General features: G+C 40.5%; 1 protein-coding gene and 1 long non-coding RNA gene across 4 annotated transcripts in view; one reads left to right on the forward strand and one right to left on the reverse strand.

The window, feature by feature from the left end:
* The window catches only part of TGFBR3 (transforming growth factor beta receptor 3), a 131,998-nt gene that overhangs the window by 65,615 nt on the left and 51,424 nt on the right, over nt 1–14,959 (reverse strand). For all 3 annotated transcript variants that reach the window (XR_014565394.1, XM_083743345.1, XM_083743346.1), the window contains exon 3: nt 12,044–12,228. Coding sequence is in view for 2 of the 3 variants with exons in the window: in XM_083743345.1 (XP_083599471.1) it covers nt 12,044–12,228 (185 nt within the window). In the remaining variant the exon portion in view is untranslated. The remainder of the gene's footprint in view (nt 1–12,043; nt 12,229–14,959) is intronic.
* LOC310846662 overlaps nt 1–14,959 on the forward strand; it is a 131,377-nt gene that overhangs the window by 47,064 nt on the left and 69,354 nt on the right. The gene's annotated exons all lie outside the window — the stretch shown is intronic.

A 14,959-nucleotide genomic window follows, 5' to 3' on the forward strand; every position in this document is an offset into this window, starting at 1 on the left:
GGATGCACAGAAAGTGGACAGAGAGAAGTTTTTCTCCATCTCTCATAATACTAGAACTTGGGGCAACCCAATGAAGTTAAATGTTGGAAGAGGCAGGTCACAAGACAGAAAGTAACTTTTTTCACACAGTATAAACCATGCAGTTCAGTAAAATTCATGGCTGGTGAAATTCATGGCTGCCAACCTGAATGGCTTGAAAAGGGATTTAGACATGAAGGATAAGCTTCCAGTGTTAAAGGCAGTATGTCTCTGAATACCCATTGCTGAGGAGTACAAGTGGAAATAGTACTGTTGAGCCCCTTTCCTGGTTAACCACTGTGAGAACAGGGTGCGAGACTAGAAAGGCATTTGCTCTGATCCGGCTCAGCTCTTCCTATATTCAATCAGACTTATTTTCAGGGAAGAATGTGTAGCTTTGCAATCTCACTCCATTACAAAGTGTCAAATGCTGAATAATTTAAAGGTTACTTTAACTAATACGCCTTGACAGGCCACTTAATAAAGAGCAATTTTTGTCTTGGGTTAATTGCAAAATAGTGTTTTTAAGTGACAGTCCCATGGAAGAATATCTGCATTTCTGAAACACCGAAGGTCAAGTCAGTCAACAGATTATGCATTTCTCCAGCTGTGTATGAAAGAGGTAGATCGTTTTACAGGTGTGTGTTTCAGAAAAAGAAAAACCTCAGTCAAATGCAGGAAATGTCCAATTTAAAATGAAACGCTATGCTGTTAAAATAAAGTACACACACACACACACACACACACACTCTTAGAGCCAGTATGAAAAAGAAGTATATGAGTCATAGGGGACTTGAAAACATTGGAGCTTTAAGAGACTGGGGCCTAGTAAGGGTGTCTATATTTAAGTATTACAGAATGGAAAAAAATGTGGTGCATATGTTAGAGTAAAAGCCTTGTGCTGCATTGCAGCATTTCTACTGATTCTCTCTCACTTTGGGCTTTTCCACACTACTGTTTGCCCTACAGCCTTCCACTGGGATAACCTGTGGTTTAGCACTGGATTGGAGCAAACACCAATCAGGTTTTTAGTGGATTGCTGTTTGTTCCGATTTATCACTAAAGAGCGAGTTTTCCCTGGGGAAAGTAGCAAAACCACTTGGACCAGTACCTAGAAAGTACAGGACAAGTGGAAAACGGCTCGGACAAGTGGAAGTGTGGATGAGCCCTTTATTGTAACTCAAGCTTGGGTTATTCGGAGCTATAATTTTAAAGCATTTCTAGTTGTTCTATGTAACAGCAAACCAGGGTGTGCCGCTATTGGCACTTGCAAGTATGAGACTGCAGTTGGCACACAGTTTCTGCTTGCCACTCCCCCTTCCAACACATGCGAAGGGTGGAGATAATCAGAAGTTTCCGATTCTGGTTGGCAGTCTGCACATCCAAGCACAGCAAATATGGTTTCATCTAATCAAGAGTTTGCCTGCAAACAAGCATCCCAATCCATAGCCATGGTTTGGAATGCTGTTTTTGCAGGCAAACTTTGGTTTAAGCAGTGGCATACCGTAGTTGCCAGTGAGTAGAAGCTTCTGGTTTCTTCGCCCTTGCACACAAAGGAAGGAGAGAAGTGAGCACACTGCTTCTAAAGTCAGCAACTGCTTGTAACCATGTTTTGCTTGTGCTCAAACACTTTCCTTTCTCCCTTAGGAAGAGATTATAGGTTTCCATTCTTAGTTTGTTTAAGTAGCAGTTTTTGGTATTTATTCTGGCTTGATATATTGGCTTGCTAATTAACTGGGTTTTGTACAAACCACAGTTTCCCTAGTTTGGCCAAAGTGGGAAATAGGAATGGAAGCCCAAGCTTCACATGGGTAACAAGAAACCATGGTTTGTTTTTTCGGTCTGAATTAGGCCAAAGTGTTATTTCACAGCACCCTATCATGACTAGATCTCTAATTAACTAATAGTAAATGGATTATGGTAGTGTCTAACATCACTGTGCTTCTCTCAGTTTCACTATATTCTTGTGCATCTTTCAGGTTCAACTTATCTCCTACTTTTGACCAGATCTTAATGTTAGTGCCAAGCTTTAAGAAGCAAATCAGTATATGCAAAACAATTTTTTTAAAAATCTCTTTGGGCTTCTGTATGATCCCATACTCCTCTCCAGCATTTTCTTTAAAATATACATGATTCGTATGCAATTTCTACTGCAGATTTTGAGAGAGAATGAGAGAGCGAGAGCGAGAGCGAGAGAGAGAGAGAGAGAGAGAAACCCAGCTGGGGTTCACTCTGCATGAAAATAATTGGTTATTATCTCTTTTTGAGTAAACTATGATTAGCTCCATGTTTCTGTTGGACATGAAGCTCTAAACAAATAGTCTTTTGGCCCCTATACAACTTCCTCTGAAAATTCTGGTTGGTAAATATGAAAGAGTTTTCAAATTAAATGACCAGTAATTTTCTGAACAGTCTTAGAAAACAACCCAGAAGAGACTTCAGTCCAGAGTAAATAAGATGCAGATGCCACATTAAACAAGACATAATTTTCTGTGTAGGCAGGAATACTGCAACTTACTCAATGGATAAAAGGGGCTATAGATGGCTGTTTCTTCAATATATAGATGTTGCCAAAAAACGCTGTGAACTAATCAAGGCAATTAACTGAATCACAGGACTAGCTGTTGCTGCCCTGATAACAGCAAAAAACTTAGCTGCAATTCTGAATGAGATCAGACAATATTTCCTAATTACTGCATGAGTGAAATAAGCCGTAACACTTTAAAATTAGCTGGATACATTTATGATGATGAGTGCTACAGGATAGGTTTCAACATGCTGCTTCAACTATGATGTTTAGATATTGGAAATGAGTTTTGCTTCCTGGAATTTGGGTTTATTCTTCTTTCTTTTCACTGTTATAACTGATCTGTAGGGTGGCAGTGATTCTATAGTTTCATTATTATCCTGGATCTCCCCATCACAACATACCATGAATGCAAATCTCTTTCAAAAAGCATATTTTCATAGTTTTGCAATTCAATTCCTACCTCAAAAGAGGAAAATTTGTATGTTTTTATTCTGTTTTTCTTTGTATATCTTTCTAGAAGCTCTACCCTTTTTCTTATTTTCCCATCTTTAGAAGCTATACATCTTTAGAGGAATTTTTAGAAGCATTCCTATCATTTAGAAGCATTGGGAAATCATATTCACACACTGAAGATTGCCTATGTCATTCAACAATATAAAGCTGAAATATTGAGCTAAGGACAACAACACAGCAGCAGAGCAGACCTTGCATGCAAAAGGTCTCCAGGTCATAGAATCTTAGAACTGTTAGAGTTGGAAGGGACCCCAAGGGTCATCTAGTCCAATCCCCTGCAATGCAGGAATCTCAGCTAAAGCATCCATGACAGATGGCCATCCAACCTCTGTTCTAAAACCTCCAAGGAAGGAGAGTCCACATGGCAATCTCACTGGTTGGTAGTTACCCGGGTCTTCCTTTCCCCCCTTTTTGAAGATGGGGACAACATTTGCCCGCCTCCAGTCTGTAGGGACCTCACCTGTTCTCCAACAATTCTCAAAGATAATAGACAAAGTCTCTGAAATTACATCCGCAAGCTCCTTTACTACCCTTGGATGCAGCTCATCAGACCGTGGAGATTTGTACCTCTTTTACTATCTTGGGCTGCAGCTCCCTCCTTACATTATTTATTCTGTTATCACAAGGTTGGGTATCACTTTCCTTTTGGGGGAAGACTGGGCAAGGTAGGTGTTGAGTAGTTCCGCCTTTTCTCTGTCTTTTCTTCTTCTTCCCCATGCAGAGGACCTACCTCTTGTTTCTTCTTCCTCTTACTTCGGACATAGCCAAATAAACCTTTATTATTATTATTTTTAACGTCTCTTGCAAGTCTGAGCTGATTATGAGCTTTAGCTAGGCTGACTTTCCTCCTGCAACTGTTGGCTACTCGTACCCCTCCTTTGTGATTTCCCCTTTGTTCTATTTCTTACACATGCCCTTAATTCTCAGCTCACCTGCAAGCCACACCAGTTTCCTTAGATGCCTCCTACTTTTCTTTCTTGTTGGTATTGTCTGTATTTGGGCCTTCAATATTTCTCCTTTTAGAAACTCCCATCCTTCTTGGACTCCCTTCTCACTGAGTATTTCTGACCACGGGATCACACCCAGCAGCACCTTCAGCTTTTCGAAACTGGTCAATCCCTAACTTCTCTAATTATAATTATCTCAGGAAACATGCTAGAAAAGGCCCTTGTCTGGCTAGCTGCCATTAGCCAAAAGGAGACAATAGTGTGCAAAATGAACCAAAGATCCAACAGTATTAGCTATCTTCTCAAATTCATATGTGCAATATATGGATTTTAGATGGTAGAAAATTTGTCTGTATAGGAGTTTATGAAATAAGCATCTGCTACCTGCTTCACCAGAAATATCAAGGATCAATTCTATTGTTGGCTTTTTACATCCTGTTTGAAGGTGTACATTAAGCATTGTCATGCTGAGGATGATCACAATTCTAGGTAATTCAACTGCCGTTTGAACAGTTTCCATATGTATAAGCACATAATTTTCTTTAAGACTGCCCATAAGAGATTAATATTTTTGTTATCCTTTTCTTATTTTGATAATAAGCTGTCTGCTTGAAGCTCCAGGCAGTTGAATTTGCTTTTTACTGATTCAAGTTTTCTGTCTGTAATTAAGGAAGATTTAGAAACACATCCTTATGAAAAGAACGAAGAAACCTTTAAATCTTTAAGCAGCTCAGTGGTAAATTTTATTTATGCTCCTGGGTGTCAATCTCCACAGTATCACACTGCTTTCCCAAGCATTAAGCAGCTACTGAAAAGTTAAGTGTTATTAGAAATTCCTTACACCTGCCGAGAAAAGGAGGTCAGTAAATCTGAGACTTTAGGCAAGTGGATTGAATCAATACATTCCCGGGCAACATTTCGAACGTGTAAGAGGATTAACTGTTCAAGATTTCTTAAGAAGGCTCACAAACTAGGCATAATGTAAACTATCAATATTCTTCCTACAGAAATAGTGAAGGACTCACTGTTGTGAGACCCAACTCCAGTCAAGTTGGGTGGGTAAGGCAAAGTGAGGTAGAGAGAAACTAAGACACAGAGAAGAAAGCCAGAAACAGTACTTGCAACCACCAGTAAAAGTAGGGTCCCCAAATTGCTCAGAACAGAGGGCAGGCTAGATCTTGAAACCTCTATAGAGCAGGGATGAGGAAGCACCTAGATGTTGTTGGACTACAACACCTAGTCACTGTGGCTGTGCTCTATCTCCAGAGGCAGAGGCAATATGCCTCTGAGCACTAGTTAATGGAAATCACAGGTGGGAAGAGTGCTGTTGTACCCAAGTACGGCTTGTGAGCATCTCATGGGCATCTTGGCATCACCTGTTTTGGACTGGGACATTTATAGTATATTCTCCCTCCACAGCTCAGTTCCCTGTTCATGAGAATCCCAGAAGACGCTCCATTTCCCCTTCAGCCAAAACCCACTCCACAACCTATTAAGGTATTAAGTTATATCTAACCATCTGGAGAATGGGCAATCAGAGGGGTTATACCAAGGTTGGGACCGCTGAAAGCAATACAGGCAGAGAAGTGATGGTGGAAAACACATCCTTAACTTGCCAGCTTTCCCTCTCAGATGCGTGAAAAGGGGTGCCTCTAAAACCAACAGAGGCACTACCATATGGGTTCCTATACAGGAAGAAGTGCCTTAATTCTACCTATTCGCATCCCTGAGATCTCAACAGTCTTTTTAAAAAATACGTATACAGTAGTACCTCATTTCGAATGTAATCCGTTCCGGAAGACCATTTGAGTTCCGAAACATTCGAAAACCGAAATCTCAAAACGGAAATCTCAATACGGAAGCTGCGTTTCCAGTTTGACTTCCGAGGCGCATTCGAAAACCAAAGCATTTATGGTGTTTGAGTTCCAAAACATTCATCAATGGAGATGTTCGAAAACCAAGGTACCACTGTATATACTGTATATCTCTGTAGGCTACCTTTCTGTGTACAATTCATCCAAGGTGGCTTACATAAAAAAAGTTCAACACAACATCTACAAGATACACAAATACAAAATAAGTCAACACCAGCCCCAAAGTTACTAAGCCAGAAACAGTAGCAATAATAATAATAATAATAATAATAATAATAATTCATATTATGAAAACATACCCAATTAATTGGGGAATAAATCGTACTAAATTCAATGGGCTTTGCTTCTGAGCAGACATGTATATAATTACACAGCTGACAAGTCTAAGAAATATTTTAAATCTTGATAACCAAAAAACAAAACAAAAACCACTTTTATTCCTCCTCCAAATTGTATCATTTTTTTCAGCACAGCTGCAAAACTGAGGAATCAGGTGGAAAAAACAGTGCTTTAAAATATTTAGCTGGAAAGCCATGCATATGAAGCTGCCTTATACTGAGTGAGAGCCAATGGTCCATCAATACTGCCTATGATTGGCAGTGGCTCTCTGGGATTTCAGACAGGGGACATTCACAGTCCTACCTGGAAAAGCCAGGGCTGGATTTCCATAGAGTAGATATTATAACCTGCGTCTCAGCACCCAGCAAGCATTTTTGACGCAACTGTGCAAATACTTCAGCTATACATTGTACGGGCAAAAATCATTTCCATTAATTTTATCACGACCTCTCTGCTTGCAACATATAATCATCATCACCACCATCATTGATGCCCCCAAGTGGTTACATTTGACAGACTTCTGTTTTCCGCATATTCGGAGAGAGTGTTGAAATAACGTTACCACAACATGATGTATATTTATGAGAACGAGGATAACGGCGGAAGAATGTTTAATGCATGAGGCCTATGAGGGATTTGTTGCAAGAAGGCATTTGCACTCCCTCTCAGCATGTAAAGGCATATGTAATTTAGCAGAACCTGTAATGTGACAAGTTTAAGGAACAAACAAAGCACACACTTCTAACAAGACAACTGGCGAAATGGATTTTCAAATAAGAGCGTCTTCACCGTGCTCCTGAGATCACCAGGTGCATGTGCGAGCTTGTTTGCCACCACTTTACATGTTAGCAGGGTATACAAAGAAAAAACAGAACGGAAAATACTGTTTATGTGCCAAGATCTTGGACGCGCTGAACAGTCAACTTATAAATCTCTGCCTTTTCTAAACAGAATGCCAGGCAGCAGGAAACAACTCAAGGGATGAAGCATCTCTGTGCTCAAAACAAGGTGATGGAGGCTGTGGTTTTCCTTGAATGAAACCTGGGCACAAAGCCTCAGTTCTTTACAATGAGGGTGAAGATAACCTTTGCTCTGCTTTGTTTTCAGCCTTGTATCCTAGAAGCAAAGAATTCTGATCTAGCTCAATTGTTTACAGCCTTCTGCTTTCCACTGTCGCCAGCCAGCCTTTTCCTAGTTTCCTGTTCATTTTCTCAGCAGCCATCCCTAAAGGCTACAACAACCCCACTTTTAGAAGGATACGGGAAATAAAGCAGAGATTGCGGATGTGGAATGTGCTATGCCAGAGTACACAAGAGGCCACTAAACAACACTCTTAAAAAACAAAACAAAATAGATATGGAAAACACTTCTGGAAAAGCCCTCTTAGGTGCGTTACTACAAAGCAAGGCAGTTGCTTTATCCTCGATATCAACCTGTGGATTTATAGTTGAATATTCATAAATTGTCTGCTCCAAAGAGAATGAAATTAAATGGGCTGTAGATTTGCTTGAAAATTAAAAGGTTTTGGAAAGGGGTGAGAGTGGCCACATTTGCATCTAATACTAAGCCAAACATTGCATGCAGAAGATCTCAAATTCAATTTCAGGCATCTCCGGGTAGGGTTGGGAAGAACTCCTGTCTGAAACCCTGGAGAGCCACTGCCAGTCAGTGTAGATAATACTGAACTAGGTGGACTAGTGGTCTGGGTGGACTAGGTGGACGCGGGTGGCGCTGTGGTCTAAACCCCTGAGCCTCTTGGGCTTGCCAATCGGAAAATCAGCAGTTCGAATCCCAGCGATGGAGTGAGCTCCCATTGCTCTGTCCCAGCTCCTGCCAACCTAGCAGTTCGAAAGCACGCTAGTGCAAGTAGATAAATAGGTACAGCTGTGGTGGGAAGGTAAACAGTGTTTCTGTGCACTCTGGTTTTCGTCACGGTGTCCTGTTGAGCCAGAACCAGTTTAGATATGCTGGCCACATGATCTGGAAAGCTGTCTGTGGATAAACACCGGCTCCCTTGGCCTGAAAGCGAGATGAGCCCATCAACCCCATAATTACCTTTGACTGAACTTAACTGTCCAGGGGTCCTTTACCTTACCTAGTGGTCTGATTCAGTATATGGCATTTTCCTATGTTCCTCTGCTGTTCTCTCCCTCTCTCTCATCCCCCATACTTTTAGTATCCTCTTAACATGAGTGTCACCACATTACCCAAGGATCCTCTGGAGCACAGTCTAACACAGAGATGGGTGTGCTTAAGGCGATCCAACATGATAGAAGTGTACAAAATTATGCAGTGATTGTGGCCATGGTGTTTTTTAGTTTGAGAATACTTGATAGACACTATTCTGATCAGAAATTAGTAGCATGTCTAGGACCTTCTGGTTACTGATCAAAATGATGGTAGGCGAGCTTTTGCAAAAAGAAGTCAGACCATGCTTTGGATTGCTTTTCATTTATTCCATTTGTTTATTGCTAAAATTCATATCCACTGTCTCAGCTCACAGAGACCCATGTTGTGGCGTACAAATGTATCATACCAAACACAAGGATTTTTATTATTATTATTATTATTATTAATTATTATTATTATTTTTTAAAAAAAGCTACTAAGAGAACAAATCCAAAAGCCAATTTGGGTAGAATGATGGAATATTTTTGTAGAATCCAAAAGTCAATAGGGGTAGAATGCCCACATGCTGTGGCTCTGGCCTTGGCCCATCTCCATCCTACATATTTGTGCTGGCAAATCTTTTGGTAATACTTTAAAAAAAAAGTCCCTGCAACACCAGTATATAATTAATATCCTTGATTGTGGCATTGTGCTGGCACAGCATTCCATCCTTAGACTATAATACTAAAGACACTTAATTGGAAGCAAGTTCTCCTGAAGGCAGTGGGGTGCATACTTTGAAGTTTTTCGGCTCAGGGTTCGGATAAAAGCATTTATTTTCGGGTAATGGGCTGCTGAGAATTTTGCTTCCTCCTCCTCCTCCCATTTGATTCTCTCCCCCGTCTACTTTTAAAAACTTCATGTTCAGCTAATACATACAGCTACATCATGGAGTATTTTCTAGGGCATGTGCTAGCGACGTGAGCTGTCATGCGATGAGATATTTCTCTTTCTCTCCAGCAATTCTCTTTTGATCTATTCTCAGAGCAAAACAACACTGAGCAAGTTTAACATCAAGAACATTTCTTCCTTTTGCTTTATTTTTTTCATAGCAACTAGAACAAAAGTTCTTTTGCTAATCCCTCCATATGACGTCTAAATTAATAACTCATTTGCACATTGCACAAGAACGACTGAATTTAGGAGCAATTGCTTTCTGAACGCCATTCTTCACAGGCAGTGAAGATCCATTACCAAGGCTAAAGGCATACGAACTTAAAGATTTGTTTATAGTGATTGTGGCAAAGCTCCAAGTGCATTCAGGATAATTTACAACATAAGCAATTTGGCTTTGAAGAAAGTAAAATCCTCTTCTTGTTAAAAATCTGTTTCTTGTTACCCTTTCCTTTCTCGTATCGTAAATGAAGTTAAGCATATTAGAAGTGAGGAATGAACTAACTACTCTGCAAATCTGATGAGTTCCAAGTCCTAGAGCATGTAAAAGGAGTTGATTTTTATTCTTATTCTTATTCTTTTATTTTAATTGTACCCTGCCCATCTGACTGGTTGCCCCAGCCACTCTGGGTGGCTTCCAACGCATATAAAAACATAATAAAACATTACATATTAAAAAGTTCCCCGATACAGGGCTGCCTTCAGGTGTCTTCTAAAGGTTATATAGTTACTCATCTCTTTGACATCTGATGGGAGACTGTTCTACTGGTTGGGTGCCACTACCAAGAAGGCCCTCTGCCTGGAAGATGATTACCAAATATTTATCAGAGTATTCTCATGTTTTGATTGATTGATTGATTGATTGATTGATTGATTGATTGCACTTTTATCCTACCTTTCCTCTAAGGCAGTGTTTCCCAACCTTGTGCCTCCAGCTGTTTTTGGACTACAATTCCCATCATCCCTTGCCACTGGTCTTGCTAGTCAGGGATGATGGGAGTTGTAGTTCAAAAACAGCTGGAGGCACAAGGTTGGGAAACACTGCTCTAAGGAACTCGAAGTGATGTACATAATTCCCCTCTTCCCCACTTTATCCTCACAACCCTGTAAAGGTAGGCTAGGCTGAGAGTGATTGACTGGGCTAAAGTGGGGGATTTGAACCCTGGTCTCTCAGGTCTTAGTATGCCACTCTAACCAGTATGCCACAGACTGACTATGGGAAAACACATAGAAGAGAGGCCAGATCCACTGGGTTGTATCCAACATTAGCCCTACTCAAAGCAGGCCCACTGAAATTAATGGACACGACTAAGTTGCTTTGGAAACAAGGAATCTAAAGCAAGTAAGTGGCAAGCAGAAGAATGCTTGATTCTACCTACCATTTCTCCTCTTCATCTCCCCCTCTCTTTGCAAACGAACTTCCTCCCCTCTTCTGGGGAGGAAGAACCCCATTGTGTTTGCGGGAGAAGAAATGGTGACTAGCACATGAATGAAAGCATCCCTCTTCCTTACCGCTTCCCCCTCTACATTCCCCCTTTCCCAAAGCACTTTCTTGTTTGTAAAACTTAATGTCATAAGGGCTTCTTACACATGGCTATTGCTCATTGCGGCATCATGAGGATCAAAGATGGGGATGGGATGCCATTAACACACCCATAGTTCCTTGGAGGAAGAATGAGATGAAAATATCTTGCTGAGTAACTGTGACTGGCTTCAAGAGTTCTGCTTGGGCCCAGATCAGTTAAGGAGCCAAGCCTCTGAAGGTCAATACCGCCATCTTGGTTTGTACTTGATGCAGTGCACGGCCTTGTGACCTTGCAGAATCCAACATGAGGGGTGTCCCAGAATCCCATGCGATAATGCTAAGATCTCTAATGAAAATGTTACATCGGTGGTATCTAACACCAAGTAAACTGGCAAAAATGTATATATCAAAATCGAGTAAGTGTTGGAAATGCAAAGAGAAAGAAGGTATTTTCTATCATTATGTGGTGGTCTTGCACTAAGCTTAAAGTTAACTGGGAAATGATGTATAATGAATTGAAAAAGATGTTAAAAATAACATTTGTTTTAAAAAAAACAAACCAGAAGCTTTCCTTCTGGAATTATAGGGGTAGAACTACCTAAACAGTATAGAAATTTATGTAGTCTTGCCGACTACAGCGGCAAGAATGTTATTTGCCCCAAAATGGAAAGAATGAGTCCTGATGAAAGAAGATTAGATACAAAAACTCATGGACTATGCAGAAATGACGAAACTTACTGGAAAAATAAGAAATAAAGACAACACACTTCTTATAAAAGAATGAAAATGGTTTATAAAATATGTACAAATAAATTGTAAACAGATAAGAACATTGGCAGGATTATTGTAACAACCTGCAATTTCATAAGAGTAAATAATTAAAGTAGATGAATAAAAGAATAGGTTAAGTTAATTTAGAATATGCAGGAAATGATAAATATAAATTTAAGGAATAGCAGAAAGAGGAGGAAGGAAGTTGAGTTTCAAAATGTTAAAATTATTGTAAAACTATTGAAATGTATATAACTGAAAATCACAAATAATAATAATTATTTTTTTTTAAAAAAAGAGATAATACTAAGATCTCTGGGGTGGTTTCTTAGCTTGCACACCCTGCTCCCCTCTGCTTTGCAGCTGGCTAGCCAGGCCAGAACCACCATACTCAGAACGTGATGGTTGCGTAAAGGGCCCTCGAAAGCGACACATAAGCAACAGCACGATTTCTCCTTCTTACCTCTCTTTCATGGTGGCCAAGGCCTTCCTCGGGGCTCCTGAGATTGAGGACATGAACTTCTTGTGGCAATCCAACGGTCCCTTTGCTTGCACAGCCAGATAAAACCGTAAAGCTCTCAAGCAAGGCTTGAACTGGGTGGGAGCTATTGACAGGTGACAACACGCACTCGTTCGTAGGCACGGGACCTGCAAAGTAAATGACAAATAAACAGGATTTTGAGGGGAAAGGCTAAACTAGATTAGGGCAACATTTAGGGTGTTCTCTCATTGACTGTTGGATAGCAAGCTCTGTTATTATCTGAGCTGCTGCAAGGTTTCAAAATGGTAATACACAAGTTACAAACAACAACGTTAATATGAATTGAAGAAGTAGGGTGCGATCGAGGGGAAATCAAGCATACTCTTCATTCATTGAAACCAACGTTAAGTCCTTAAGGCTGCAGTCCTATGAACACTTTCCTAGGAATAAGATCCAGGGAAGCAGTGGATTCTCTTAAACCAGTTTAGGATTGTGCTGCCAGAATACAAACCCGAACACACTTTCTTCGGAATAAAGCCCCATTGCCCTTGGAGGGCCTTCTGATAAAGAAGTACAGACTGAAAATAATATATGGAATTTATAATTTAAACGTAAACTCAATTAAAACTACGCCCTATACATTTTAATGAGTTTTACATACAATTATACTTTTAAAATGGTATTTACATAGGATTATAGCTGTGAGTTTCTTTGCATTGTATCCATTGTTACAAAAACAGCCTTCTGCAATGTGCTTTCCTAGCCTAGATCATTTATAGCGAATCAACTTTTAATCAATTCATGGTTCCTCTACAACACTTATGGGGCACCCATAACCTTCCAGATGCGGTCAAACTCCAACTCCCATCGTCCCTGACCACTGGCCATGCTGGCTGAGGGTTATGGGAGTTGGGGTCCAACAATATCTGGCTGACCACAGCTTTTCCATTCGTATTATAGCCTGGGGTTGATAAAGCATGAGACTCTTAATCTCAGGGTCATGAGTTTGAGACCCATGTTGGGCAAAAGATTCCTGCAATGAAGGAAATTGGACTAGATGACTCTCGTAGTCCCTTCCAACTCTACAATTCTTTTCTAAGCTGTACTGATCTTCCAACAGCTAGTGTTGTTCAGCATTTAGGTGTTAGACTAGGACTAAAACAGGAAAGATTCAAAGCCCATCCCATCCAGAAACTGACTGGGTGATAATAGCAAAAGCCTTTCCACTGCCGTATCTTAATCTGTAAAGCAAGAATGTTGACCTCTCCACTCTTATGAAAGGTAAGAGTGCACAGCATTCTGTGCAACAGAAAGTAATACAACCTCAGATTAAGGTGTTCTTAAGAAAGAAATTAATTTAGGGCAAAATTCTAGAATTTTAAAAGTGAGTGTTGGCATGTCTAAGATAAATGGTTATTTATCACATAGCTTCATTGCAAATCCAGAACAAATAACTGCAAACACACTGTATATTCACTGTCTCGCTTTTGATGTTGCACTGATCTAGAATGCAAAAACACCAGTCAGGTAAGCCGCCAATGCAACAATGCTGCTTTTATCACTAAACAAACGGACATGTCTGGGTGCCTGGTTTATTGCGTCTGACAGCAATTGCCTAAGCTGATAACAGCCCTCTCACCCAAAACTCAGGGTATATCCTTGCAAATAATCTCTACAACACGGTATAGAACCACACACTTTCACGCTGTGTATAGAGCATTATGGCTGCGGTACAGCAAGACAGCAGGACAGCTGATGTGTGTGGAGGAGTTTGCATATAAAGTACATCTGCAGGAAGCTAAAGCAAGGCAAATGTTTATGGAAAACAGCCCCGTGTCTCCAAATCTATGCACAAGCCTGCAGTGATAGCCAGAGATTTTGTATGTTTTTCATTCCAGAGGTCGCTGAAGAAGTACTGTGGTTTGAGCTCCTACCAGGCACACATCAATGTAAATTAGAATTTTATTCAGTATAGCTGAATACAAGTGTGTGTGTGTGTGTGTGTGTGTGTGTGTGTAAGCCATAGTTGAATCTTAGGAACTACCTCTGCCCATAGGAGCTTCCCATCACATCTGCAGTACAGGAGATAATCTGGAGAGGTTTACTCCACATATCACTTCCAAAAGACTTCTGCTCTTAGAGCATTCTGCTTTTTCTGCAGTGGTGCTTCCAGGATGCCCTCACTCAAGTAGGCATGTTGAAAGATGCAACATTTCTGAGTTTCAGGAGGAAGGCAACAGCAGTCAGTGACTTATCTCTCCCATCCCACGTTTTGGTTGTGAGTAGGAGAGTGGTTCTCAAAGGGTGTGCCACATCACACTGGGGTGGCAGGAGAGGACGGCAAGTGTAGCAGGAAGATTCATGGGCAATCAAAGAAACATTTAAACATTTCAGTGTACCATAATATCAAAATACTATAACAACACTCTGGTGTTTAGTTAAGCTGGTTGGAACATGTGTAGAAACCTGCCCTGATTTTGATTCATTGCAAAATAAATTCAAAGTTCATGTTCTTTGTATTGTTTCACATGCATTGTGACTTTTCCTTATAACTCACTCTCCGATTGATTTGGAGCCGGCTAAAAGTGATAATCAGATAAATATGAAGATACAACACTGTGCCATTTAGTTCCATAGCCTCTGAGTCATCTTCCCTTGGCAAAGCGCATTCAACATCAAAACAAACCATTTCATGCTGTATCAGCTTCCTTGTCCATTGCCAAACCATCAACCAACTACTATGCAAAATGTGCCAGTGTTTTATTTGAACACCACATCCTGGTCTCCCCCCCCCCTCCGCCCACTCTAAACCATCCACAACCACTGGCATCTTCCAAAACATATTCACCATTCATAGAAAACCCTTCTTTTTACTTAGCTCAATGTGCCTTCATGGCT

Source organism: Podarcis gaigeae, assembly GCF_964106915.1.
Source record: "Podarcis gaigeae genome assembly, chromosome: 6".
NCBI lineage: Eukaryota > Metazoa > Chordata > Lepidosauria > Squamata > Lacertidae > Podarcis > Podarcis gaigeae.